The sequence below is a fragment of the Paroedura picta genome, chromosome 5, assembly GCF_049243985.1.
Source record: "Paroedura picta isolate Pp20150507F chromosome 5, Ppicta_v3.0, whole genome shotgun sequence".
Taxonomy (NCBI): Eukaryota; Metazoa; Chordata; class Lepidosauria; order Squamata; family Gekkonidae; genus Paroedura; species Paroedura picta.
Genome location: NC_135373.1, coordinates 86048081 through 86074672, shown reverse-complemented (window position 1 = coordinate 86074672; position 26592 = coordinate 86048081). Strand labels below are relative to the sequence as shown.

Below are 26592 nucleotides of genomic sequence, written 5' to 3'. Positions count from 1 at the left end.
GCAAATATGTCATCACTGTCTAGACCCTTCTTCTGAAGTCTACCTCTCTCGCTATGGGTGTGGGGTGGGTTTCAGGAGCTCAGTGGTGATTATAAATGCAGGTCCTCTGAAGGATTTTTTAAATTTAATGGTTATTGCTCTTTAACAATTTTGTGCTGCAGTTGTGCTGACCAAAAATTGTGTCCCAATATTGCTCAGTGGTAAAAAGGGGATCAAACAGTGAAACCAAACAAGATGGATATCTTCTGAACATGTGTGTGTGTGCAAGCCAAACCTATCAGATCTCAAAAGCTAAGCAGGGTCAGCCCTGGTGAGCACTTGGGAAGGTCACCTCCAAGGAATAACAGGGTCATGGTGCATGGGCAGGAGATGACAAACCACCTTCAAACATTTCTTGCCTGGCTGCCAGACAATCTTAGGTTCTCCTGACTATATTAAACACCTGCCATATGATAAATAAATAAATTTACATATACTTATATGTGTAAAGAGCTGTCCAGTTGCAGTCAAATTTTGGTGACCCCATAGGGCTTTTAAGGCAAAAGGGGAACGTGGTTTGCCACTACCTGCCTTTATTTAGCCAACCTTGGGGCTTCTTGGGGTCATCCTGTCCAAATACTAATGAGGCCTAAATCTGTTTAGATTCCAAGGTCAGATAAGATCAGGCTCTCTTGGACCAAAAAGATCAGAACATATAATGCATTTAATTTTGTTTTCACTGTCTTTTGTCATCTGGTGCCATCTGCTTATATGTAATTTATGTTACTGCTTGCAACATTATTGGTTTTGGAGCATGCTCATCCCACTGATAGGGAGTAAGGTTCCTCTCAGACCGCTTATGCACGGTGGAGGCCATGCCAGGCCACCACCAAATTTTCATGGCAGGGCAACATGCCACGCAGCTTCCCGTGTATGCACAGGGATGAAATCCCCCGGCACACGCAATCCAGTGCATATACAACTCCAGGGCTGGAAGGTTCTGCCGCACCTCATGGCAGTGGCAGGAGGGGGCAAGGGATGCCAGGCTGCCCCCAGTTTTTCATGGCAATGGAAATCCCCAGGCACACACAGTCCAATCCAGAGTTGTGCATGTGCATACACAACTCCAAGGCTGGAAGGTTCTGCTGCACCTCATGGCAGCAGCAAAAGGGGGCAAGGAGTGTGGGGGTTCCACCGCAGGATGGTAGGAAAGTGGCATGCCACTATTCCATCATCCTGAAGCACCACAAAGCCAAACAAAACATTTTATGTCCCTGCGAGGACACCATAGGTATGTGTGTGTGGGGGGGGAGAATCTGTGCATGGGCCTGCTCTAGCTGAGCCTCTGTTGGCTGCTGCGGCAAGAAAGGGAATGTGGAAAAATCAGTGTTTCCTTGCCACCATAAAGCAGACCAGGGCTGGGACAGTGCTGGCATCATAAATAAGTAGGGATTAGCCCCACTGTCATGCAGGTGTCAGCCGACCCCTTTCAGCCCATGCATAATCGGTCTCATAGATACAACAAAATGCACATGTTTTCATCTGTAAACTGTTAGAATATATGTTATAACAATTCAGCCTACAGGGTCAAACATAGGTAGGTATGTTAGTAGATTCCCATTTGCAAAACGAAGAAGAAGAAGAAGAAGAGTTCTTATATGCCATTTTCTCTACCCGAAGGAGTCTCAAAGCGGCTTTCTGTTCCTCTCCCCACAACAGATACCCTGTGAGGTAGGCGAGGCTGAGAACAACTGCTCAGTCAGAACAACTTTATCAGTGCCAGGGTTGCATGTGGGAGAGCACAGAATCAAACCCGGCTCACCGGATTAGAAGTCTACACTCCTAACCACAACGCCAAGCTGACAAAGCAGAAAGCTAGTATAGAACAGAAGATACTATCCTGGTCAAATCTGACCTCAGTTTAGAATGTACTCCATGCCACCAACTACTGACCGAGCTCAAGCACCCAATAACAATATGGAGTTAATAATTCCCACCCACCCTATAGGCCTGTTTTAAAGACTATTAGTATAATGTGCGTGAAGTGCTTTGAACACTTGAAATATGATAAATGTGCTGTTATATTACACAACAAGGCACCGAGTAATAAATTCTTGGGGTTATTTTTCACTTTCAGTTCTGTTCATATATTTTTTAAAATCTTTAAAGTCTAGAAATTCTAAAGCTTTCAATGTATACATAAACATTGATTTAATTACCTTCTTCTTGCCTTGGCAAATCACAGATATTCTTTGAACTTAGACTCTAGCAGCCCTGAACACCCCTGCTTCAAAACTTACTAACAGATGAAAATAATTTTGCAATAGCAACAGTTCCAAAAAGGCTTTAGCCATCCTCATATTGTTTCAATCAGGACTGGAATGGGTCTCTGAAATCTATGTTTACTTAAGCAGAAAACGATGGGGTTAAAAGAGTATAGGCTAAAGTTTTACTTCTAACTAACGCAATTTGGTATTGTTCTTGGTCTTATTAGGTCTTAGGGAAGGTAGAATGGTGACTGTGGCATAGTGACACAAATCTCACTCAGCGAGTATAATTTTGAAAAGAACAGCAACGCTTAGTCATTTAGACAAGGCATTGCGCCACCATCCAGCTGATGTGGTCAGCCAAACTGACTCCTGCAATCTCACTGAGGCTTGGGGTGGGAAAACGCTTTGGGTTTTCCCATCTCAAATTATGAATGGCCACTCTCTAAATCATTTGAATGGTCCTACCCTTACTTCCCAGCAAGGCAACTCTACAGCTTGAGGAAGATTATTTTTGAATGACTATATCGTAAGCAGAGTGGATTTTTCTTTACAGTTAACATTAAAACATCTATCATGCAGTGATACTGCAAACTGATGAGGCCCATTTTAGGACTCTTTACTTTGCTTAACTCTGGGAATCCCACAGTGCAGTGTAAAATCAAAACATCAAACCTAGGATCAAATGTGAAATATGTGTGAAAGCTTTCAATAGCTAACATCTAAAGTATGACAACTCAAATGTAACCAGCAGAAATTCAAAAGTGAAGATAGTGATTCATGAGATAATTTACTATGCTGGCTAAATGCTATTATAGACACAAGGAACACTATTATGTGACCTTGTACTGGTGAGTCAGTGCACCATAACAGTACAGACCTATGCCATTAAGTGGAAAAATACTAGGAAATTCTGCATTTAAAGTCAAGCTTTTATCTATCTATTTTGAAGAACTATTTTTTCTTTTCTTTTAGAAAAAAGTAGTTCAGACAAAATGTGATTAGTCTCATGGAAATGGAGGGGAATGTATGGCTTTATTAGTCACCATTATTTATCCTATCTGATGTCTGTAATTCATTTATATTTGGAAGCAGAAAATATCATGTCAGCCAGATGAGGAGGATGAAAGCCTTCCTAAGTAATATCAAAATAACTGCAATTAATATACAGATTTTATGATGAGCCACAAGTGAACATTCCTATATTTATCTTCACTTAGAAGGATGCCAGTATGGTTCATTGGGTTGTGGAGGAGGTTTTTACCCCAACTATACTATGTTGAACTTTCAGTCTGACCAGACAAATATTGCTAAAATATGATGAGAGTGCCAACTACACAAATAATGAATTGAAAATCTCCGTACAAACCATGCCGGCATCCTTCTAAATGAAGATAAGTATAGGAATATTCACTTGTGGAGCTGATGCTTACCACTAGTTCATCATAATTTGTATATTAATTGCAATTGGTTTGGTATTACTAAGGAAAGTTTTCATCTTCTTCATTTGGCAGACATGACTTTTTCTGCTTCCAAACATAAATGAATGAGGGACTTAGATAGGATATGTAATGGTGACTAATAAAGTCCTACATTTCCCTCCATTTCTATGAGATTAATCACTTCCATGAATGTTACAATCTGCCAGATTCTAAAGTAAGGACACTGGATCGTGTAAAGCCTCAGCCTTGACTTATGGCTTCAGCATTGTTGGGCAGGGGGGGGGCATTCGGTTTAAAGAAATGTGATATACTTTTAAATAATAAGTGGCCATGAGTGAATTCCAATTTTTGTGATTTTTGCACTCTGAAAATACTTCCTTTAAAATATCATGTAGTTTTAATTAAAGAATAATACCCGGACAACATACTAAGCAATCATGCTGCACAAGTATCAGGGGAAAATAAGACAGGAAATGATTAAGTTTGGGGAAGAGGACAGCAAGGATCATACAATTATCGATCTAGGCTTGGAGCGTGTAGCATGAAGGAATTGGGAGGGAGTCAGGGCAACATGAATGAGTGGCATCTGAGTTGGGCATGCATGTTGGGAGCCCAAAGGAAAGGTTTATATAGCCTTTCCTTAGCCAGATATGTGGTACAAAGTCACATAGGCTTTTGGACAAAAGGATTGCAGGGGCCCTTTTGAGGTCTTGACCAAAAGGTTGATTGATATGGGATGGCCAGGATCAAAATGATCAAAGAGAATGATCTGGGTAACTTGGGACCTGGTTTGATATTCTAATTTCTAGGTGAATACATAAAGTAATAAAGCTCTTGGCAGGCTGGCATTATGTTGGATGGATAGGAAGGGGATTTCAGAGGTAAGAAAGCACTTCTGAGATCTGCCATTTCCCATATTCACATTATGCTGTATAACTGGGGGGGGGATCAGGAAGGAGGATGTTCTTTGAAGGTGTAGGCAATGTATGTTTCCCACAGATGCAGGGATGCCGAGTTAATGAGAAAGGCCAACTAGTTATGCCAAGCTTCATTGGCAGCTTGGTGTAGTGGTTAGGAACATGAACTTCTAATCTGGCGAGTCGGGTTTGACTCCCCACTCCCCCACATGGAGTCAACTGGGTGACCTTGGGCTCATCACAGCACTGACAAAGCTGTTCTGACCAAGCAGTAATATCAGGGCTCTCTCAGCTTCACCTACCTCACAAGGTGCCTGTTGTGATGAGAGGAAAGAAAAGGCAATTGTAAACCACTCTGAGACTCCTTCAGCATATAAAACCAACTCTTCTTCTATGAGAAAATAATTCTTCTGTCTTGTGATTGCCATCTAAACCAGGAAGGAATTTGGCATCTGGGGATTTCTTTTCATATTCTGAGCCAAAATAGTATGAGCATCATTGGTGTCTCTCAAATTAGCCTGATAAAATGAAGACAGTACCCCACAAGACCAAACAAGGTTACCAAACTACATTATTATTTTCAGCATACTTACTTGCCCAGCTCCCTTGCTGTGAACATTATACAGTTCTTCCTCTGCCTGGACAATAAATTGGACTTTTCCATAGTTGCCTATTTTATCTCAACTCCTTTAGCTTTTGCTTTTCTTTGAAGCTAACAAGCCCCATGTAAGAAACAGATTAACTTTCTTCTTACCGTCCCATAGAAAGCTGTTAAATGTCATGATCTTGATCACACCTATCTAAATTACCTTTCTCATTCTTTAGCTGACCTCTTGCTGAATGCTTTCAGCTTACACATGTTGCTTCAAGACAATTCTTGAAATTTCATCTTTTGAACAGTTGTCAAACATGAACCAAGGGTCAGACTGCAGTTCAATATGGTTTTTTCTCCAAGAGTGTAATACAAATGTGAGGCATGTTGGCCTTTCCACTTAGAAATGAGCAATGGCAGGTATGCAGGAAACCCTCTGAACAGACTTTGACAAAATGACCCTAATTGTAAGTTCATGTGCTATTACATTAAAAAACCTACAAATATTAAAATATTAAATGCCATATTTGATGGAGGCCCTGTGCTAGCAGTCAAGGTTTTTTCCTACTCCTTTGAAATGCAGATTTGGGTTATAATGCAGTTCCTGCTGGGAGCCTAATGCTGGGAGCGATTGAGGGCAAAAGAAGAAGGGGACAACAGAGAATGAGGTGGCTGGATGGAGTCACTGAAGCAGTTGGTGTGAACTTAAATGGACTCCGGGGAATGGTAGAGGACAGGAAGGCCTGGAGGATCATTGTCCATGGGATCGTGATGGGTTGGACACGACTTCGCACCTAACAGCAACAAAGTTCCTGCAAACAGCCAAATGGGGATGTACACTTGTTTATTTAGGAATTTTTAAAAAATCCCCATTTGTTATTACTGTTATTATAAAGAAAACACATAACAAAAGTAATGGCCTTGCTAACATTTGTTATTCTGGTATTGGTCTGTCTGGTTTAGAGAGTTCACTCTGAGTTCAGACAGATAAGAAGATGTCAGCAGATATTAAAACTGACAATGAACCATTGTCGTCACAGTCCAAGACGTCTTCCATAAAAACAGATTGTTCTTAAGAGGCCTTTCTTTCTATAGTACCCCCACTGGTTATTTCTGGCTCCATATATTCTGGTGGGCTTTTCTGACTTTGTTTTCTATTGACATGAACTATTGTTGCTATTTAGACAGAGTGAGGTTGATTTTCATCATCTCCTACCCATACTGAATTAATACCAGTTCAAAATTCCTGAAGAATTGGGGGTGGAGATTAGGGAAAGCATTGTTTGAGGAGGGGCTGAACTTTAAAAGGATGTAATACCATTGAGTCTACTTCTGAAATTGCTTTGATCTCCAGAGAAACTGATATATGCAGTATGGAGATCAGTCATTATAATGGAAGAGCTCCAGGTTCCATCTAGAGCAGCCGTCCCCAACCCCCGGTTCGGGGACCGGGACCGGTCCGTAGATCAGTCGGTACCGGGCCACGGCTCCTCCTTGTCCTCCTCCCCAGATGCAGCCTTGGGGGCTGCTCTGACACTCTGCCGCCAGCTCACCTCTGGTGCTCTCCGGTGGCCGCCATGGCTGGGGCTCCCCCTCGGCATGGCACTGCACAGCTGCTGCTGGCAACGCACCCCAGTGGGCAGCAGGAAGTCAGGTGCGCCAGCGGAAGAGCAAGCGGAGCAGGGGCTCAGGTGGCGGCGATGTCCCTCACAAAAGACTACCCCCCCCCCGGGTCTCAGTAAAATTGTCAAGCATTGACCAGTCCCCAGTGATAAAAAGGTTGGGGGCCACTGATCTAGAGGTTGGTAACCTTAAGATCTAGGAATCAGTACAGAAAGACTACAGAGACTGAATTCGTGTGCCTCTAGATTCCACTGTAAACTGAGGATACGATTCCATAACGGGTGGCAATAAAAAAGCACTATGTATCTATGATGCATAGGTTTTTCAATGGAGAAGAATTTAATTTAAAAAAATTAGCGGGCATTGCAGGCCCTCAGGGGTAGTCAACCTGTGGTCCTCCAGATGTCCATGGACTACAATTCCCATGAGCCACTGCCAGCATTTTCTGGCAAGGGCTCATGGGAATTGTAGTCCATGGACATCTGGAGGACCACAGGTTGACTACCCTTGCTTTAAAACATTGAGAAAGTGGATTGGTTGTCTGGCTTGAGAAGCGCAAAAAGGTGGCAGAGAAGAGCAAAACAGGAAAAAGGTGAGGCCAGGAGGCGCGATTATATTTATGCCATGCCATTCGGCTGGCACAACACTGTTTTTACAGATGTGTGGAAATGACCTAATTGTTTCTTCTGTAGCATTTTCCTTATACAAAGGGCATTTCCATATGTGCAAAATGAAGCTGGACAGCCTCCAAATGCTGACGGCATATTCAGGCTCCTCCACATGACATCAGCAACATCCCGAGGCTATCCAGTAGCTGGGTCGCTATTTGGCCATTTTTAAAGTGTGATGCGGTAAATCCAGAAAACTGGATTTACCAGCCTAAATCGTGTGAATCAACAGCTACCAGTAAGCAACCAGGGATAAGGCCATTTGGAGGGGGAAACACACAATACTCTCTGCAGCTTTGTCCCAACCCGCGTTCCTGTCCTCCCCCCTCCATTTCCTGCTTTGAGTAATTTTTTATTTTTTAAAATAGCATGGTCTGTGTTGCAGAAGGTCCACAAACCTAGTTTATCCAAGCAGGTAAAACACAGCCCGGTTTATGTTTTCTGGAGTTGGGAAATGAGAAAGGGGATGGTTGATGATCTAGCAGCTTTTTCCCAAATATTTAGCAATGTGTGTGCTTTATTTTTAAGCTTTATTTTTATTTTTTAATAGCGTTACAGCCTTCTAAACAAATTACCTTCAACAGAATATAGATGGGTCTAACTCTACATAGGCTTGCACTGTAAGTCACTGAACATGCCTTAATTTTGATTTTTCAAATCTCTGCAACACTCAGGAAAGCTCCTGGCTATAAGTATTAAAGATGCAAAAAACAGCAAAACATTGATTCCAAAATATACATTTCAAACTCTTTCTCATGAATGTTGGGTAGTATTTCAATAATTAAGAAAGAGAAACATTTTGGATTTCAGTATTCTATTTTGCTGTTCCTATTTTGCAAAAAATTGTGACTCATTTATACCCGTGGATAAGGAGCCCCTCATAATGGAAAAACAAAACAAAGAAATAGCAACTGAACCATAAAACAAAGAAGTACTTATCTTCAGATGATGAAATTAAAATTAGAGAATGTGTCAAAAGTTAAGCCTGCTTCTGATTTTACATTTTGCCTTGAATTTCTTTCAGTCAAATTCAATTTTCTTATTTGTTAAAGGTTTAACAGTTTCTGAGGCAAAGAGAGCTGCATAAAGCAGCAACCCTTACTCCATTAAACAATGTCCGAAGCCATCCGTTTTAGGGCATTCTGACATTCTTTCCTGCCCACAAACATCTCCTGATTCAGGCCTCCATGTGCTTCAGAAGAAATGGTCACCATAATTAGCAGCAGAAGGAAGCCTGAACTATATTGACAAATGGATACAGACATGGAACACTTTACTGTGACCCACCCTAAGAATTTAACCGAAGCCATCCAGATTCCTCTTCAAATAGATGACCCTTGCCGCCACTTACAGTGGAACGCACATAATGAAGTGATAATAAGAAAGCAGCGTATATAAGAAAGCTGTAGAATGATTTTAAGTTGCAGAACTGTTTAAACTTTCCATTGAACTATTTCTATGACTTCCACGCAATTAAGCACAAGGGAGGGAGAGAACACCTAGCATGCTGTCACTTACCAATTTAATTTAAACTGGAAGAGATGAACAGAAATAATTAGGAAAAAAATGTTACCAGTAATAGTTTCTATCTATGTAAAGTTGTTGAAGCAAATTACCTGCCTGTACAGACAGAAAGCTGGGCAGCAGACAGAAGGTAATACTAAAATCTACTTTGTAACATTCTTACAATCCCCATGCAGGAAGTTTTGCATGGGATGGGAATGTGACTTCCTATCTCAAGGTGGATGTATTAAAAGGCAAGAAGCCTTTACCACTTGACTAATTAAAACCTAGAAAATTAACCTCAAATACAGAATTTCAAATGTGTGCCACTGCATCATTGCAAGGCATGAGGAAAGTGCAATCGTTGAACAACACACTCACTTTGGAACTCCTAAGGGCCACACCAGACAATACAGCATCACAGTGGACACCACTAATGCTTTACTTCTTCTACTGCTCAGTATTCATATGCTACAGACGCCTGATCCTGCTTTGGTCCATGGCGTGGAGGAGATAAAGGAGCCCCTCCTCCCCACCGCACTGCAGTTCTAAGCAGTACGGGGGCCCTGTAAAACTTTTAAGCGGAAGGAAATTCAGAGGTAAAATGGCAGCAGTGTTTCTGAGGCATCCCTGGAGTTTCTTTATCATGCAGTTTGGCCCTATGTTAACAAGGTCCTGTCCAGTACTAGAAAGTGATAATAGTTTCCAGTTCTATAGCTTCCACTTAGCTCTGTATTTCAGTTTAATAATACACAGTAAAGCAGAGACTTTGCAGTAAATGTACATTTTCAGCATTTGTAACTAGCACACATATTTCCCTTTAAAAATCATATAAATACACCATGATGAAATGGACATATCTGTTCCACTATATATTTCTGGTAAGGGCTTGGAGGAGGAGCTGGTCTCATAGCTTAAATGCCACTCAGTGCTTAACACCCACTCAGGGCAGCTGTCCTGCCCCTGAGCGCCTCCTCCTCCAACCAGCTTGCCTGTCAGTCCAGCAGCCAGCCAATCACCTTCCATTCCCCCACCCCTGACCACCCCCTCCTCCTTCCACTTCCCTCCAATGCTTGGAGATCCCTGCCATCTGAGGGCTGCCCCTGCCAGTGAGTTCCCCGCAGCCGGCAGCCTTTCCAGGTCCTGGGGGGGGGGGGGAGGCCATCCGCAGAATTCTTCCACCCCATCTCTCCAAGCTAGCACCCATTGTACTCCTGAATGAAACGGGCTTTGCTTCTAGTCTTTTTTATAATCCTCCTGCTATTCTGCAAGAAACATTTCATTCCTGCAGCCAACAGGTGAATCTAGAATTTAACTGCTATTGTCTTGAGTATAGTGTATTTGTTATCCAGACAAATATGTTCAGAAAATAATTAGGAAAACATTTGCTTTTAGGTTGTTGCAAGGGTTGCAAATTCTACAAAGCTGTCATATCACCCCAAATCAATCCTGTTCTCACAATCAGCAGTACAGATAAATCCCGTACCTGTCTTAGCTTTCTCTCCTCAGTGCAAGGAAGCAACAAGCTTAAAGAGAACCTATAGCATCATCCCAGTACATATATACAAAAAATAAATATGATATTAACCCTTCAAAATTGGAAGTGAAAACCATGCTACATTTAGGATATTATGCTTTGTATGCATGCATGGTGAATCTGGTGGGGCCAACTGTAATTCTTTACCACATGATTATATCATCACCTATAATATATGAATAAATTCTCAAAATTGTATGCTATAATCTATGCCTTCTTTTCTGAAAAATTAACTTTGTATAGAAACTAAGGATATGTATTTTTCTTACCAGCTACCAACTCCTTGGAATTTGTTTATTCCTAGCAATAACCATAATTCTACACAAATAAATAGAAATTGTAGTCTAAAAAAGCAAGAACAAAGAGCAGATTATACACTATTCAGGTGAGTCTGAGAAAGTCCTAGTCCTTGAAAAAGATAATAGGATGGGAAAGGAGCAATAACATAGTGATCTTTACATCCTAAATGGTTTGGGACCACAGTATATAAAGAATCACCTTTTCTCATTTTGTCCTACCTATCAGTTAAAGTCCTGATCCAAGTCCCTGCCTTTTATTCCTCTCTACATTTGAGATTATGGCAACCCAAGTCGGGGCTTTTTTTAGTAGGGATATCTTCAGTAGGCTAAGACATTTTGAGAACCAGTGTGGTAAAGTCATTACAGTACTGAACTGGGATCTGGGAGACATAGGTTCAAATTCTCATTGTACTGTGGAAGCTTACTGGATGACTTTGGGCCACAACTGTCAGTCAGTTGTGAGGATAAAATGAGAAGAGAATGGACTCCCATTGAAGACGTGGGATATAAATGGGGTAAACAAATTAAAAAATACACAATACTTGGACAGTCTTTTGCATGAGTTTCTCTAACTTTCAGTAATTTTTGAGAACCCAAAGAGGCCTCTCAAATTTATTTTCCAAAACAATTATCAGTAGAGTCACAAAGTTACCAGCTATCAGATGTCGTTTATATAACCAGCAAAACCTGACCGCAGACTCTAACATGCAAATTTCACATGTGGGCCCTCAAGCAATCATGACCATATATGCAATTTCCCAGTTGCTTGTGGGAACCACCATGTAAAGGGATGGACAGTGCGATCCCTTCCAGTGAAGTGAAGTGAAAAACTTCACTCATTGTGTACACAGCACTAACATAGAGAGCCATTTTGGCGTATTGGTTAGGAGTGCGGACTTCTAATCTGGCAAGCTGGGTTCGATTCTACACTCCCCCACATGCAGCCAGCTGGGTGACCGAGCAATAATATCAGGGCTCTCTCAGCCTCATCCACCTCACAGGGTGTCTGTTGTGGGGAGAGGAAAGGGAAGGTGACTGTAAGCCGCTTTGAGCCTCCTTCGAGTAGAGAAAAGTGACATATAAGAACCAACTCTTCTTCTTCTGGTTCAATGTGTTGGAACTCATATTGCTATGAACCCAATGGAGTTGGCCAGCCTCCAAGTGAAGCCAGAAGTTCTCCTGGAGTTATGACTGATCTTCAGACTACACAGATCAGATCTTCTTGAGAAAATGGCAGATTTGGAGGATGGACTATATAGCATAACATCCCTGTTGAGCTGCCTCTCAGCCATAAACTGTGTTGTTCTCAGGCTCTGCTTCTACAAGAATTTCTGAGCCCCAAATTGGCAACCCTATTTTGATACAAGAAACTTGAATAAGTTTTTAGACAACTCTGCTACTGAACCAAAGAAAATATCATGTGAGGGACAAATGCTCTTAAATGCTGATTGACTGGCCAGGAAGAACAACACTTAGCTTCAGAATCACATCCATTATGGGGCAAAATTGCACTATAAGAAATGCATCATAAGATCATCACAGGGATATTTACAGATTTAGCCGTTTTATTTTTTCAATCAAAAAGGCTTTGAAGATTGTACTTCACATAAGCTAAAACATTTCCTTTTAAAAACAAAGTCTTACCAGTATGACTAACCTGACTGCTACCCTTGACAATATCCCTTTAACAAGAAACAGACTGAGCACATAGAGGCCACACTAACACTTAAATGATTCCAGACTTGAAATATTTCACAGGAAACCAAAATGTTAATTACTGGTTTAAAAAAAAACACACACACACATATATACTGAAAATACTGCCAAGTTTATTCACTTGATTTCTCTTTGGAGCTGGATTTTCCTCTCTAGAACCTGTTTCTTTACAACTATTTAAAGACAGGAAGTAAAAACAAAACTGTCAAATTAAAACCGTGATGAAGACCTAGAGAAAATTCTTTTTTTTTAATGGCTGGTTAATCTATTAATCACTTCTCTGCCATGGGAGAGGAGAACGATTTATGCTGCTCTGGAGCCCTATTGGAGAGGAGGAGGAAGTAGTAGTAGTAGTAGTAGTAGTAGTAGTAGTAGTAGTTTGTTATTCTGTTGTTGTTGGGACTCTCCAGCTTCCAAAAGGAGGCTGGAATCCTTATTTCTGAGAAAATGTGTATAGGATAACAACTGAACTCAAATTACACACAAGACTCTTTTATGTCTTCTAACAAGTGCTGAATATACCTCTTTACATCTGTACTCAACATTTCATATCACCCGTCAGTTGTTAATCAAAAGTGGCTGGAAGATTATCAGGGCAACCATGTCATCCTGTTAGAGAAAACACAGAGCTTTATTTTATCATCTTTCCTCACTGTATAGCAAACCCAAGGTGATTGACTTAAATGTGTTTTATACCCCCAATATAAAACAAGCCCCAAACTTAAATAATCCTGCATTTTGAAAGTTTGATAATATTAACAGCCAACATTTTAAATGATCAAACAAACTCCAATCTATTCTAGATAAAAGACCTTCTAGAGTAAAACCATTTTAGAAGATGGAAAGTTGGGTTTTATCCCTTGCTTTTCACTATCCAAAGGAGTCTCAAAGTGGCTTACAATCACTGCCCATCCTTTCCCCACAACAGACACCCTGTGAGGTAGGAAGGGGTTAGAGAGTTCTGATAGAATTGCTCTGTGAAAACAGCCCTAATGGGACAGTGACTAGCCCAAAGTCACCCAGCTGGCTGCATGTGGAAGAGTGGGAAATCAAACCTGGCTTCCCTGATTAGAGGCCACTGCAAAAGCTGGCTCTTGAGAGATCTCACAGAATGACAACTAGTCTCCTGGTAAAAGAAATAAATTCCTTTGGAGAAAATGGCTACTTGTAAGGTGGACTCAACAAAATTCTATCCCAATGAAGTCTCTCTGTTCCCCAAACTCTGCCCTCCCCAGGTTCAACCCCCCAATCTCCAGAAATTTCACAATGCAGAAGTGGAAACATTAGGGAGGGAGGGATTTATGATATCCAAGATCTTTTGTAAAATTTCAGACAGGCTGGCCATCCATTGGCTTCATGTTCAGAAACAGGCTTGTCAATCAAATACCATTTTCCCTCTTCCAGCCTTAAGGAGTGTCAGTAGGCAAGACTCTGTTTTGAAATCTTAATAAAATCTTATGTTAAGATTGCATTGGTCTTTGGCCACTAGTAAAAAATAAACCACTGAACCATCAGAAAGTGTGTAGCTTTTGTGCCCATTCCACAAAAGGTACCCAAGTAACTATGATGGATTCTATAAAGGTAAATGTAAAGGAATCCCCTGTGCAAGCACCGGGTCATGTCTGACCCTTGGGGTGACGCCCTCTAGTGTTTTCATGGCAGACTCAATACGGGGTTGTTTGCCAGTGCCTTCCCCAGTCATTACCGTTTACCCCCCAGCAAGCTGGGTACTCATTTTACCGACCTCAGAAGGATTTAAGGCTGAGTCAACCTTGAGCCAGCTGCTGGGACTGAACTCCCAGCTTCATGGGCAGAGCTTACAGGCTGCATGTCTGCTGCCTTACCACTCTGCCCCCCAAGAGGCTCATATGATAGATTGTATAAAAATAGTTAATAGCAAAAGTATCAAATACAAATACATTTGTTTTTATTTGGTTACGTAAATCATGAATAAATACAAACTTACAGATTTCCAAGTGCCGATACCCTACATTGGAAAGAGAGGTACTCTGGGTATAATTCCGGGTATAAGCTTTTGTTTGTATTTGTGTGCACATATACACTTCATGAGATATCAGATAGTTTGGCCATGAATCATGAACCTAACTGCATTTTGCAGTTCATGCCCATCCCTATATGTCACTCTGGGACAGCTTTTCCAACCTTTTGACTGTGGAGAAGCCCCTGAAATAAAGTTTTAAGCTTTGAGGACCAATGGAACTGATGTCAGCTGGACACACCTCCCTGTCACACCCCCTGGAATTGACATGTCACCAGAAGCAACATCACCACCCTCACCCTTCACCATCCTTTCACTTCCACCTCCCCCCCCACACACACACACACCTTTACTACTATTACGTGGTTCTGCCTCATGTTGGCCTGGAAGAATGGCAGGACCTGAGAAGACAGCCCAGGCCCTCCATGCCACAACAAAGCCAACTCTTCCCCCTTTTATTTTTACACCCATGGCCTAACCACTCAGCCCTCTGGGCAGAGGCAACCAGTTCCCTATCTTGTGGCTCAGTCTGTTAATGTAGTAGGGAAAGGCTGCAGACCCGTTCCAGAGTTCCCAAGGACCCTTAGGAGCCCGTGGACCCCTGGTTGGGGATCCCTGCTCTAGGACATATGGTTTTACCATAGAGTTTTGATGTAAGCCTAGAACATTGCACCAATGCAAGGGTATCCCTTCCAGGTTCATACCAGGTATGATGTTGCAGCATTGCTGTGAAGTTTGCTCCCTGCTGGTTTTCTCCTACCTTTCTACTGAGTGGCAGCAGACACATAGGCTGCAGTGCAGAAAGTCTCCCATTATACCAGAAGACTGGCCACACTATTGGGAAATTCCCCAATCCAAATTTCCTTCTTCAGTAACCAATTTCTCTATCACTAGCCATCTTCTTGTTGTTCTTTATGCCCTTCAAGAGATGCTTAAATGCACTTATTTATTATGGAATTTCTATAACAATAGAATTTAGAATTCTGTACCTTAAAGCAGTGGTCCCCAACCTGCGGGCCGCGGCCCACTGCTGGGCCGCAGCTCCCTCTTCCCGCCCCCCCGAAGCGAGAAGCTCGCCAGGCCACTCACGGCCCAGCAAGCTTCTTGTTTCGGGAGAGGGGGAAAAGAAGCTTGCCGAGCCGCAAGCTAATCGGCCGCTTTGGCGGCCGATTTGCTGGCGGCCCGGAGGGGCCGGGAGAGGGAGCCGCGGCCGCCAGCACGGCGGACTGCCGCGCATGCGCGTTTGCGCTTGGCAGTCCGCGCATGCGCGTTTGCGCTGGGGCTGCCGTGCGTGCGCGGGGCCCCGGGCCGCCCTCTCCCGCCACTCCGGAGCAGCGGTCCGCGGCAACCGGAAGGATGCGGACCACTGCCTTAAAGAACATACTTAGTTCTCCGAAAATTATAGTGGGTGTCATTTTTCAAAATATACAAAACAGGTTGTTTTCTCATGGAATCTCAAGTATGAATAAACTACAACATTCCCCACAGGCCACTGGATTGGCCTTCTGATAGGTCCTTGACCATTATGCTTGCTATAGAGTTTATTTCTGTATGGGTAATATGTATTTGCCTGTGCTCAGTGCTTCTGGGAAGGAACTTTTTTCCAGCTTCCCCACACCATTGTGGTACATTTCCCCAGCTTTTATCTGATATTTCTCAAATATCTCTGATATTTTTCAAAGTGAATTTACTATGAACTTTTAGAAAACATAACTGAATCTTGCATGGCTGAAGGCTGCATCCTTTGGCAGCTTTTCTCTCAGATCCTGTGCCTCTGGTGGCTACTCTCCCTACCAGCTTTTCTTTCTTTTTTTAAGAATTCAGCAGTTATTGGTATAATATTATAACAATGTATGTACCGATTATCTAAATTCCCACAGCTCTTCTGTCCATTGAAAAAAATACTGTTACACTAGTGCAATGGTGTAACGCTATTAAAAAATCACACCTCCAGCCATTCCTCACCTTCTGGCTCTCTCGCTTTCCTCTGCTACCTCCTCACACTTCTTAGCACTCCACATGCCTGCTTGAAATGGCGGATGAGAGCAACATGCTTTACATGCAACTCTCCTCCACCTGTCAATTAAGCCATGCAGCCAATCATCTTTCTCCATGTTTTAAAGGGACCACGATGCAAGCTTTTAAAAAAAATTTTGAGATGCTTTTTTTAATGCCACACCTTTTGGAACCATGAGCCTTAAATCTTTTTAAATTAATCTAAGCCCGATTGGGGGGGGGGGGCTTTAGAGAGGCATGCTTTGTGTTTTAACTGGGGGGGAGGGGGTTACTTCTGCTTTGCCTGAATGATTTAATGCCTATTCATTTCTCCAAGCAGTTTACTTTTTTAAAAAAAACCCATCCCCGGGAGACAGGAGAGGGAGGCAGGTGTGAGGGCAGAGACTGGAGGCGGAGATAGCGCTACTTCGGCTCTGCATATTTCCTTGGTGTGTGGCTTGCTGGATGCTCTCCTCTAGCTTGCGCTACATAGTGTGGGTAATCCACTTTATTTGATTCTCCAGCTAGTGCTTTAAAATGGAGGATGTAACTACCAGCTTGCTGTATGGACGCTAGATGTTGGTGACGTTGTGCAAAATTCCAAAAATATGAAACCTGCAGAAGGTAAGCATTACACTACATTTAATGGGTGCGGAATGGCCCCCAGATTTCATTTTTAAAGAAATAGTAACTCACTATCCCCTTTTCATTGCAGAGGTATGAGGGGAAATGACAATCAAAGAGGCTAGAGACATCTAAAAAAGAGAAAAAGCTGGAATTCAGAGAACCTGGTACATTCATGATATTAAATTGCTGATTAAAACAAAACTTTTAAGCTTTTGTGGCCCAGGGAAGGGGAAACTGCTATTGAAAGCAGGGAAACTGCTGGTAAACCTGTCATATGGAATCTCTGGTTCTCTGCGCTGCATTGGCAGCTGCAACAGCAACAGGGAAATGACACAAGCCTAGACCCTGGTGGAAACCACTTATAATTTGTTCCCAAATATATAGCAGAGTTTTAACCAAAATGTGGTTGGCATTTACCAATGTTTTATGCTTCTGCCACTCTGCAATTAGATCTGCCCTCTATGACTGCACAAGTCTCATTAAAACAAGTAGGAAGTGAATTAACTCAGGAGGCTGGGTTACTTCAAGTGTCACTTCCACAACATATTGTACTACATTCTCTTAATGTAACCACAAAGTCTGTTAATCAATACAGGCTTAAAAACCACATTACGTCTTACCTCTGAGTGTCACACTAATTGCTTTGGAACATATATTGTGTTTTTCTCCCCCTCAGTGCTTGCTGTTCATAGTTTAGTCTGTTCCAGCAGAAGTAATGCACACTTCAGAGCAACTTGTGAAAATCAGAGTCATGCCGTTTAAGGGGACTTCACTGCGGACAAGCAGCAAGGCTATTTATATTCATTAAATGTTGGCAAGACTCCTTCTTCAGTCACTAGTACAGACACAAAGACTCCACTTAGAACTGGTTCTGCTACTTGGTGTCCTTAAAAACAGCTTTGGAATGAAATTATCTGAACAGTTTGAAGATTTACAGAGGGGTTGTTAATAGTACATTAACAATTAGTCCATTGGTGGTGGTGCCTCCCAAAATAGTTTGAATTAACTTCTGTATCATGAGAATGAACCAAGTCTTTTCAATAATCAGAATTAGGCAGAACAAAGTCCAAACTAATCAAAAGGAAGAACCAGCATGACACATCACATGACATCATAACACAAACACAGATCTGACTCTTACCATTTGAGACTGGCTTCGGGGACAGCCATTGATATCTTCAACCTTTTCATTTGCTGAAGAAAAACGTCAGAGCAGATAATTAGGACCATAAAAGAGAAAGCCCAGAAGTCCACAACTGTTTTGTACAGACCCTGAACTTTCCTTGAAGCAGGCTGTGACCCCGTCAGGAGCAACCTCTCTTGGTAGCAGCAGTCCTTTCTCCATGCACAAATCAAGCAAAGGGGAAGTGCTGAGGAGGTGGCTACTCATTCTCTAGCCCCTGCCAAATGACTGCTGACATGAAATCTTCCACAATTGTCTTTGTGGGATCAGGATACAGTTTCAAGGCATCTCTGAAAGTCTAAGCCACTCCAGCTAATAAAATGCACACATTGGAGACACATGTCTTAATGAAGCTTTCATTTCAGATGATGCCAAGTGTGTGAAACAGTTCTGGCACTGAACAAATGGCAAAGCAGAAATTTACTTACAAGCATTCCCACCCAAACATTGTCCTCCCCCCACATTATAAATAAGGAAGGAAAATATACTGGGGGGGGGGGCTTAAGAGGCCAAACCTGGCCTAACTATTCAGTGCCCTTCTCCCTTCAACTGCCCCCCCCCAAGCAAAAAGTCGGCTCATTCTGTCTCCCAGAGCACAGGTCTCACCAATGATCTGGATGATTTCTGCTAGCAGAACTCCATCTGCAATGTCCTGTTGCAAATCCTTGATCAGCCGCTTGTGGCCAGATTTTGCTAGATAGTGATTAGCCCAGTCAGTATAAATCTGCAAAGCAGAGGGGAGAATGAAAAATGGGGAGAGAAGAGAGACAATAAAAATCCTTAAAACAAATGTTGGCTTACAGATGAGCAGAGCTCTGAAGCACATTCCACTTCAAGGAGTCAGAGCAAAGAATAAAACTTTAAAAAATAAAACAAAAATCTGTCTCTGTGCCATTTTTTTATTTCAACCTTGAATGAATCATTTTATTGCACAATGAAGCACCACAGTCACTGTGACCAAGCAAAAACCCCTTTCGGACTGCCAAACAGCCTTCTGTCAAAAAGCACGTCCATTTCCTATATCCTTCTGTAGTCCCGGCATAAAGGAATGTGCTGGCAGGGCCACATGGTGCAATGACAAACTCAGTGAACAGAAATACAGAAGTGTGTTTCCTACAGGTATGATATGATATGGCAAATTTTTGCTGTGAAACTTAGATACTTGTACACATTTTTTAAAACCGTGTCTAGTTCCCCTTTCAACCCAAATAGGGTCCCCAAGATGGCAAACATCAAAACATTTCAAGATTAAAACAATATTTGAAATAAAGGATATATAAACTAATTCAATCAAAATTTATAAATGCTCCAATGAAGACCAATAACAGTTATCAAAGATATGCCAAGCAAAACAGAAACTCCTCACTCACTGGCAGAGGACAACAATAAAGGGAGTCAGACACTGTTTACTCATTTACTCTCTCCTTATACCTGTACTCTTATGATTTTTGTGCCATTGTCTGAGGAAGAGTGCATACACACGAAAGATCATGCCATGAATAAATCTTTGTTGGTCTTAAAGTTGCCATTGGACCCAAATGTTGTTGTAAATCTCTCCTGGTAAGGAAGTTCCAAAGTTTTGGCATCATAATCCGGAAGCCCTTTCTCAGGTTGCCACCCATCTCATCTCAAATGACAGGGGCACCTGAAGCAGGGCCTCCAAAGTGTCAGAAGTGGACAGGCAGGTTCATATGGGAGAAGGTGAGTCTTAAGGTATGCTGCCTCCAGTCATATAGGACTGTAAAGGTTAATGCCAGCACCTTGAATTGGGACTGAAAGCAACTGGGGAGCCACATAGATGGAAAAACAATGGAGTGATATGATTTGTATGATCAGCTAACATTCTGGCTGCAGAATTCTATTCCATTTGTAACTTCTGGACAGTCTTATGAGGCATTGCAACAATCAAATCTAGATGTTTACTCGGTTATTAAAACATTTATATCATACTTTTCCTCTTGGTAAAAGGTGGCATGCATGTTACCAGGTGGCATGCTTAAACCACAAAAGCAAGAATTCTCAAGGGTTGCATCTGGCTAGCCAATCAAAGCAGGTGAAAGGCATCCCTGGTCACTGCTGCCACCAGTTTATCCGATCAATAGGAAGCCCAGGAACATCCTCAAGAATGTTTTAGGGGGGATGCATCACATTTCATAGGGCAGACCTTCCCCCAACTGCAGCACCTCTGTTTCATCAGGATTAAGTTTCAGTTTGTCAGTCCTCATGCATTCCAAAACTGCCTCCAGGCACCTGTTCACAGTTACCACAGCCACTCTGGGATCAGCTGAAAGTATGACATAAAGCTGAGTGTCATCCACATATTGGTGGCAAATGAACTCATATATCTGGATAGCCTTTCACAGTGGCTTTCTATGAATGTTGAAAAACTCAAAGGACAAAAGAGAACCTTGCAAAACTCCACATACCAGAGGCCAAGGAGCAGAAACAATCACAGAGCAGTACTTCCAAGTCCTGACCTCCAAAAGGCAGTCTAGACATGTAGTATCCACTCCTCTCTGCCTAGTGAGAGACTGTCACTGCTGGGCCCTAGGAATTAAACTTCCTTGTCTGGCTTCCCTAGTGGGTATGCCCAGTTACAGGAACTAAAGGATATTTCTCTGCCCCTGAAAAGCTATAGCTTGTCAAAGGAGACAATACTGACTCAGTATAAAGCAATATATAACTCCAGGGTAAATTGCACATCTATGTTCATCTAGGTATAACCCCAAGATCTCTTTGTTTGGCCACATATTTGCAAACCCAGGGGCTTGGGAGGGGGCAATGCAAGAAGGAATATCAGGACACCAGTAGCTTGAATGAAAGTCTATGGCGTGACTGAATGAGCATTGACATAGCAAGGGGATGGATCCAGCATTGGACAACCCGCCTGCTGCCTGATAGACCAGACCACCCCTGGTCTACCACCTGGAGGATAACACCATGAAGTGCTGAGCCACAGGGACCTACATGGGGGCCAGCTGCTAATGGTTCTCTTGCCACCTTGGTGGTGAAAAGCAGCCGATAGCCCTCACCTGGGCATAGCCCTCACCTGAGCACTCAACCACAAAGATGCCTTAAGGGAGTCCCTTTCTAGGGGGAGGTGAGCACACAGTCAGCCTCTCCTCCAAACAGATCCATCCCAATGCTGAAACTGCCTAAAAACTGTGAGAATTACAGATAACAGTGAACCAAAAATGCAACCTGTGACAAAAATGCAACCTGTGACAACCAAACTGATGGGAGGGTAGGAAGGAAAAAGCCATATCCAACTGAGGGTTTTGCCCAAGTGGCAGGTGACTTAAGAAAGGAACAAAGGGTGACATGTGATGCAATCACATGGCTATCCCCCCCCCACCTTCCTGTTACAGGTGCAATTGGCCCACCTGCAGCCGCACAGAGCAGGGAGCCTCCCTCAAGGACCATGTGACTGGCAGGCAGGCAGGCAGGCAGGCAGGCAGGCAGGCAGCCAATCCTGACTTTACTGCCCCAAGCCACAAAGGTGGCCAGCAGGTACGTCTGCACTATGGATTGTCTTGCTTCACAAAGGCATGTTGGATGTATCTAAATAACATCTAGAACTTCCACCACTGAATAAATTACCATAATATTAAAGGCTGTGATGGTCTAGTTTGCTTGCTCCTTTCACTTTAATTCCACAAACATATTCTGTTAAAAGTCCCTGTAATATAAATAAGCACCTGCTTGAAGTTCCACATGTCTTTTATGCATTCTTCCCATATTTTACTGCTGACTGTCACTCTCTCTGCCATTAGCATTCCAGATGTGGGATGTATCTTCATCTGCATTTTCACCATGGACTTCTATTTTCAATTCCAGACTCCAACAGCTGATAATTATCGGCTGCTCTTAAGCGACACTGTTTTATATTTCACTTTCCATTTATATTGTAGAAAGCAACAGGGCAAAATGGAAGGGGAAGCATAGCTGCACACATTCTTTCGAGGAGCTTTTCTATTTGCCTGTTTTGAAAGACATTCCTCACAGGCCAGCATATAAATAAACTCACTGTTCACTCCCACATCCAGCACGCAAATGATGATGTAGATAGGAGGATTTTTAAAAACCCAGTCATTTGAGCCATATTTATTTTGACATGACCATTTTCCCCCAAAGGAATGTGAATGGTCTACTAGAATTATGCTCACAAGAAGAATTATCCCCTAACAATGCAATCTTAAATATGTCTTCTCAGAATCCTACTTGGATCTCTTTAATAGAGCTTGCTCCTAGGAAAGTCTTCTTAGAACTGCCCCCAAAAAACCATGTTGATTTTGTTTTTACCATTCTTCATTATTAAAAGGTTCACACTGACAGGTTGAGTCCACTGACAGTGTTTTCCTAAGCAGTTACACCCTTCTAAGTCTGTTCAAGCTGATGGGCTTAGAGGGTGTTAGGGCTGCAGCATGAAGGTCACTTCTAAAGAAAAGCAGCACTAATCCCTGCTCCCCATTGGCATTGGCATCATCACCTAACTTTGCTAAAGCTTTTCTGCATCTGAACTTCCAGCTTCCTCACTTCCTCTGACGATTCCTCGGCTGCTGCTTATGAAACAACATTCAACAATAACTCTTTTGAATCTTATCAGAGGAATATCAAGAAGATGACAGCCTGCATGAATAAATTCTGCATCCGTGTGGTCCTGAAGTCTGTGAGAAGTAGAGCTCAACTGCTTGTAAAATGAAACACAAGGCAGAACAGAGTGATCCAAGCAGGGATGTCACTTCTTCCTGGCATTCTGGTTTCCAGCATTCTTGACCTGCTTGTCATTCTATCTCAGAAGAGCAAAAGAAATGATACTATCTTTGATGTCCAAAGATAGATGCAAATGTTGTACACAGCTATAATGTGCCCAATTGCTAGAAATCTGACAGGGTGCCGTTTTAAAAAGGAAATTTCAATTAAAGGACATAAAAAGAGATTTGAAGTAATTCAGGTTATTCATAAATTATGCAAGAAGCAAATTGCAAGCACATGCATCCTTATCTGGAACAGAGTTATATATGGAGGGGTATAATCCCTCAATGTGTCAACATAGAATTCTAAATCTGTACAATAGCACCTTTTGCTAGTATTTCACTGGCTCAAAAAGGCACAGGATAAACGAATTATCATCATGATAAAAGAATTATCTTCTCCTCTGAAAGCCAAAAAAAGCTAGTATTATGATAAGAATAACAGACTAGAAGTGGGGATTTCAACCTGTGTCTCCCCACTCGGCTAAGCAAGTTTGCTGGTAACTTGAAGTCAGTCAGTCACACAGTCTCAGCTTAGAAGAAGAAGAAGAAGAAGAAGAAGAAGAAGAAGAAGAAGAAGAAGAAGAAGAAGAAGAGTTGGTTCTTATATGCTGCTTTTCTCTACCCGAAGGAGGCTCAAAGCAGCTTACAGTCGCCTTCCCTTTCCTCTCCCCACAACAGACACCCTGTGAGGTGGGTGAGGCTGAGAGAGCCCTGATACCACTGCTCGGTCAGAACAGTTTAATCAGTGCTGTGCCGACCCCAAGGTCACCCAGCTGGCTGCATGTAGGAGGGTGCAGAATCGAACCCGGCATGCCAGATTAGAAGTCCGCACTCCTAATCACTACACTAAACTGGCTCTTAAGCTACCTCACAAAGCTGTCGTAGGAATAAAATGCAGGAGAGAAGAATGCTTATTTATTCATTGCAAACAGTTCTATGCCACTTTGGATGCTCAGCTTAGCAGCCTAAGTCAGCAAAAGAAATATTAAAACACACTTTTGAAATATGTAGGATAAACAATTAAAAACAACAATTAAGCAAAATGCATACCATGCAAACACATCCACAGGAAAGAGGATCAGTGAGGGCACACCAGACAAATCTTCAGCTGCTAGTGGGAAATAATGATAGAGGGAGCTGATGGAACTCCCTGGGCAGGGAATTTTTCATTTGGGTGCTACAACTGAGGAAGTCCTTTCTGGGCTGCCCACTATCTAACCCCTGACAGCAAGGGCACCTAAAGAGGGTCCCTGAAATGAACTGCAATGATAATGTAGGTTGAGATGAAAGTAGACTCCCCTTCTCGTAAAATGCTTTGGGTCCCCGTAGTAGTAGTAGTAGTAGTAGTAGTAGTAGTAGTAGTAGTAGTAGTAGTAGTAGTAGTAGTAGTAGTAGTAGTAGTAGTAGTAGTAGTAGTAGTAGTAGTAGTAGTAGTAGTAGTAGTTGTTGTTGTTGTTGTTGTTGTTGTTGTTGTTGTTGTTGTTGTTGTTGTTGTTGTTGTTGTTGTTGTTGTTGTTGTTGTTGTTGTTGTTGTTGTTGTTGTTGTTGTTGTTGTTGTTGTTGTTGTTGTTGTTGTTGTTGTTGTTGTTGTTGTTGTTGTTGTTGTTGTTGTTGTTGTTGTTGTTGTTGTTGTTGTTGTTGTTGTTGTTGTTGTTGTTGTTGTTGTTGTTGTTGTTGTTGTTGTTGTTGTTGTTGTTGTTGTTGTTGTTGTTGTTGTTGTTGTTGTTGTAGAAGAAGATTTGAATTTATTGCCTGCCACTCTCGGCAAAGCTGGCTTGTGGTGGATTACATTGGGGAGAAAAGTGGCATGTAAATTAATTAAGTGAATAAATAAATGATGAAGTCCACCAATATATGTGTGTATGTAAGAGACAAAATGGAAGCTTACGTTCTACTTTGGATCAAGGCCATGCAGGAAGAAGGAATTTTGCCCTTCAACCACCACTTAGATTTCCTAATTGAATCTGAACCCCATACTCTTATCAGCATGAAGTCTTTGTCTTTATAAAGTGCTAATAACATCATGGAAGTCAGCGAAAGTGTGCGTCAATTGATGGTTTACCACCACACTTTATATGGCTGGCTCTAATAGAAATCAGGGGTGCATATGCTTACAGTTTGTTTTTTACAAACATATGGAAAGATACTCGCATTGGAGAACCAGACACAAAGCCCCAAAGTGTCCCAAATGTAATCAAAACCTGGAACAATCTCTATTTTAAAAAATCCATTTTATATGGCTTCATCATATTCTAGTATCACACAAAAAACTACATCCATGACAAACATATGCAGATGAAGAAATGGCACAGCATGTAGTGCAATCAGAAAAAGTAATGATTTTTCCAGAATTTGTCCTGGCAATTCACATCCCTGTTTCTTGCCTTTTGGAAATTCCTTTATAGAGTTTAGGTAGTGGAATGTACTAGAGCTGTCACTTATCAGATTCATTCTCCCTCCTCAAAATCTTTAGAAGCCTCTTGTTTCTGTATATGTTACTACATATGCATGAACGGCAAGGCACCAGGAGCTGTAGGGTCTTTGTGAATGGCTGATAATGCAACAAAAGGCACTGACTGAATTTCTAACATGTGGATTGGGCAAAGCACAAATACCCTCTTTGCTACAGCACAGCTATGATCAGCATATGTCTGAAAAAGTAGATTCTTCAGCAATATCTAGATGTTAAAATTAACCACCTTTTGAACTTACACCCATTTCAGCAGTGTTGAAAGCTACCAAGCAGGGCTTTAGTTGGTTCTCGAGGATTCTCTGTTTTTAATTCCATTTCAAAGGAGATAAAATGTGACCTGCAAGGACCACCAAGGTTTCTACTCCAGTTCACTTTTCCCTCTGAAAGCACAAGTTGTTTTTTTTTTAAACAGCAAACAGTTATTTTACTGTACTTGTGGACAATGTTTCAATAGATGAAAACCTACCAACAACCCCTGGCAGATCATGGCTATGTCTTTTCACGCTGAAATTCTGTAAGTTCACATAAAAGCAGTGTAAAATATCCATGAAATGTACATTCCCCCCCGTATAACCTTGTCCAGATGTTTGTCACATGTATCTATAGTTGCATATCACGAAGATGCATAGATTTCTTGATAAACCCAGTAAATGGACTGCATAGGAAACTGCCAATCAAAGCCCACAACAGTAGCAAAACACCCATCTCTCACTTTTCTGATTTGTAAAACAATGACCACCACTTGGCTAGTATGAGGAAAGCTTTCTTATGGCAAACGAGTTTATTGGGTTGTTACTGCACTTTGCCAACAGTCTACAGCCAAGTAAAAATCAGAGCCAGCTTCCAGAACTACATGAATATGAGAAAGCTTTTTCATTTTCCACAGCCAGCAGAGACTGGACACCCTTTCCATTTGTTAACTTTGGCAGTCAGTGAGACTCTCAGCATATCTGGCTGCCAAGTATGTACCAACATTTGGCTGCCTAGGGTTCTGACCCTTCTACAACCTCATGCA

The 26592-nt window shown here is 42.0% G+C and overlaps 1 protein-coding gene across 14 annotated transcripts in view; it reads right to left on the bottom strand.

Moving 5' to 3' along the window:
• The window catches only part of NAV3 (neuron navigator 3), a 548360-nt gene that overhangs the window by 183588 nt on the left and 338180 nt on the right, over window positions 1-26592 (bottom strand). For 13 of the 14 annotated variants that reach the window (XM_077338887.1, XM_077338888.1, XM_077338877.1 and 10 more), the window contains 2 exons: window positions 18954-19071; window positions 18306-18358 (listed from right to left, as the gene is read on the bottom strand). The exons of the other annotated variant lie outside the window; for it this stretch is intronic. In XM_077338887.1, the coding sequence (XP_077195002.1) occupies window positions 18306-18358; window positions 18954-19071 (171 nt within the window). The remainder of the gene's footprint in view (window positions 1-18305; window positions 18359-18953; window positions 19072-26592) is intronic. 14 annotated transcript variants of the gene reach the window in all.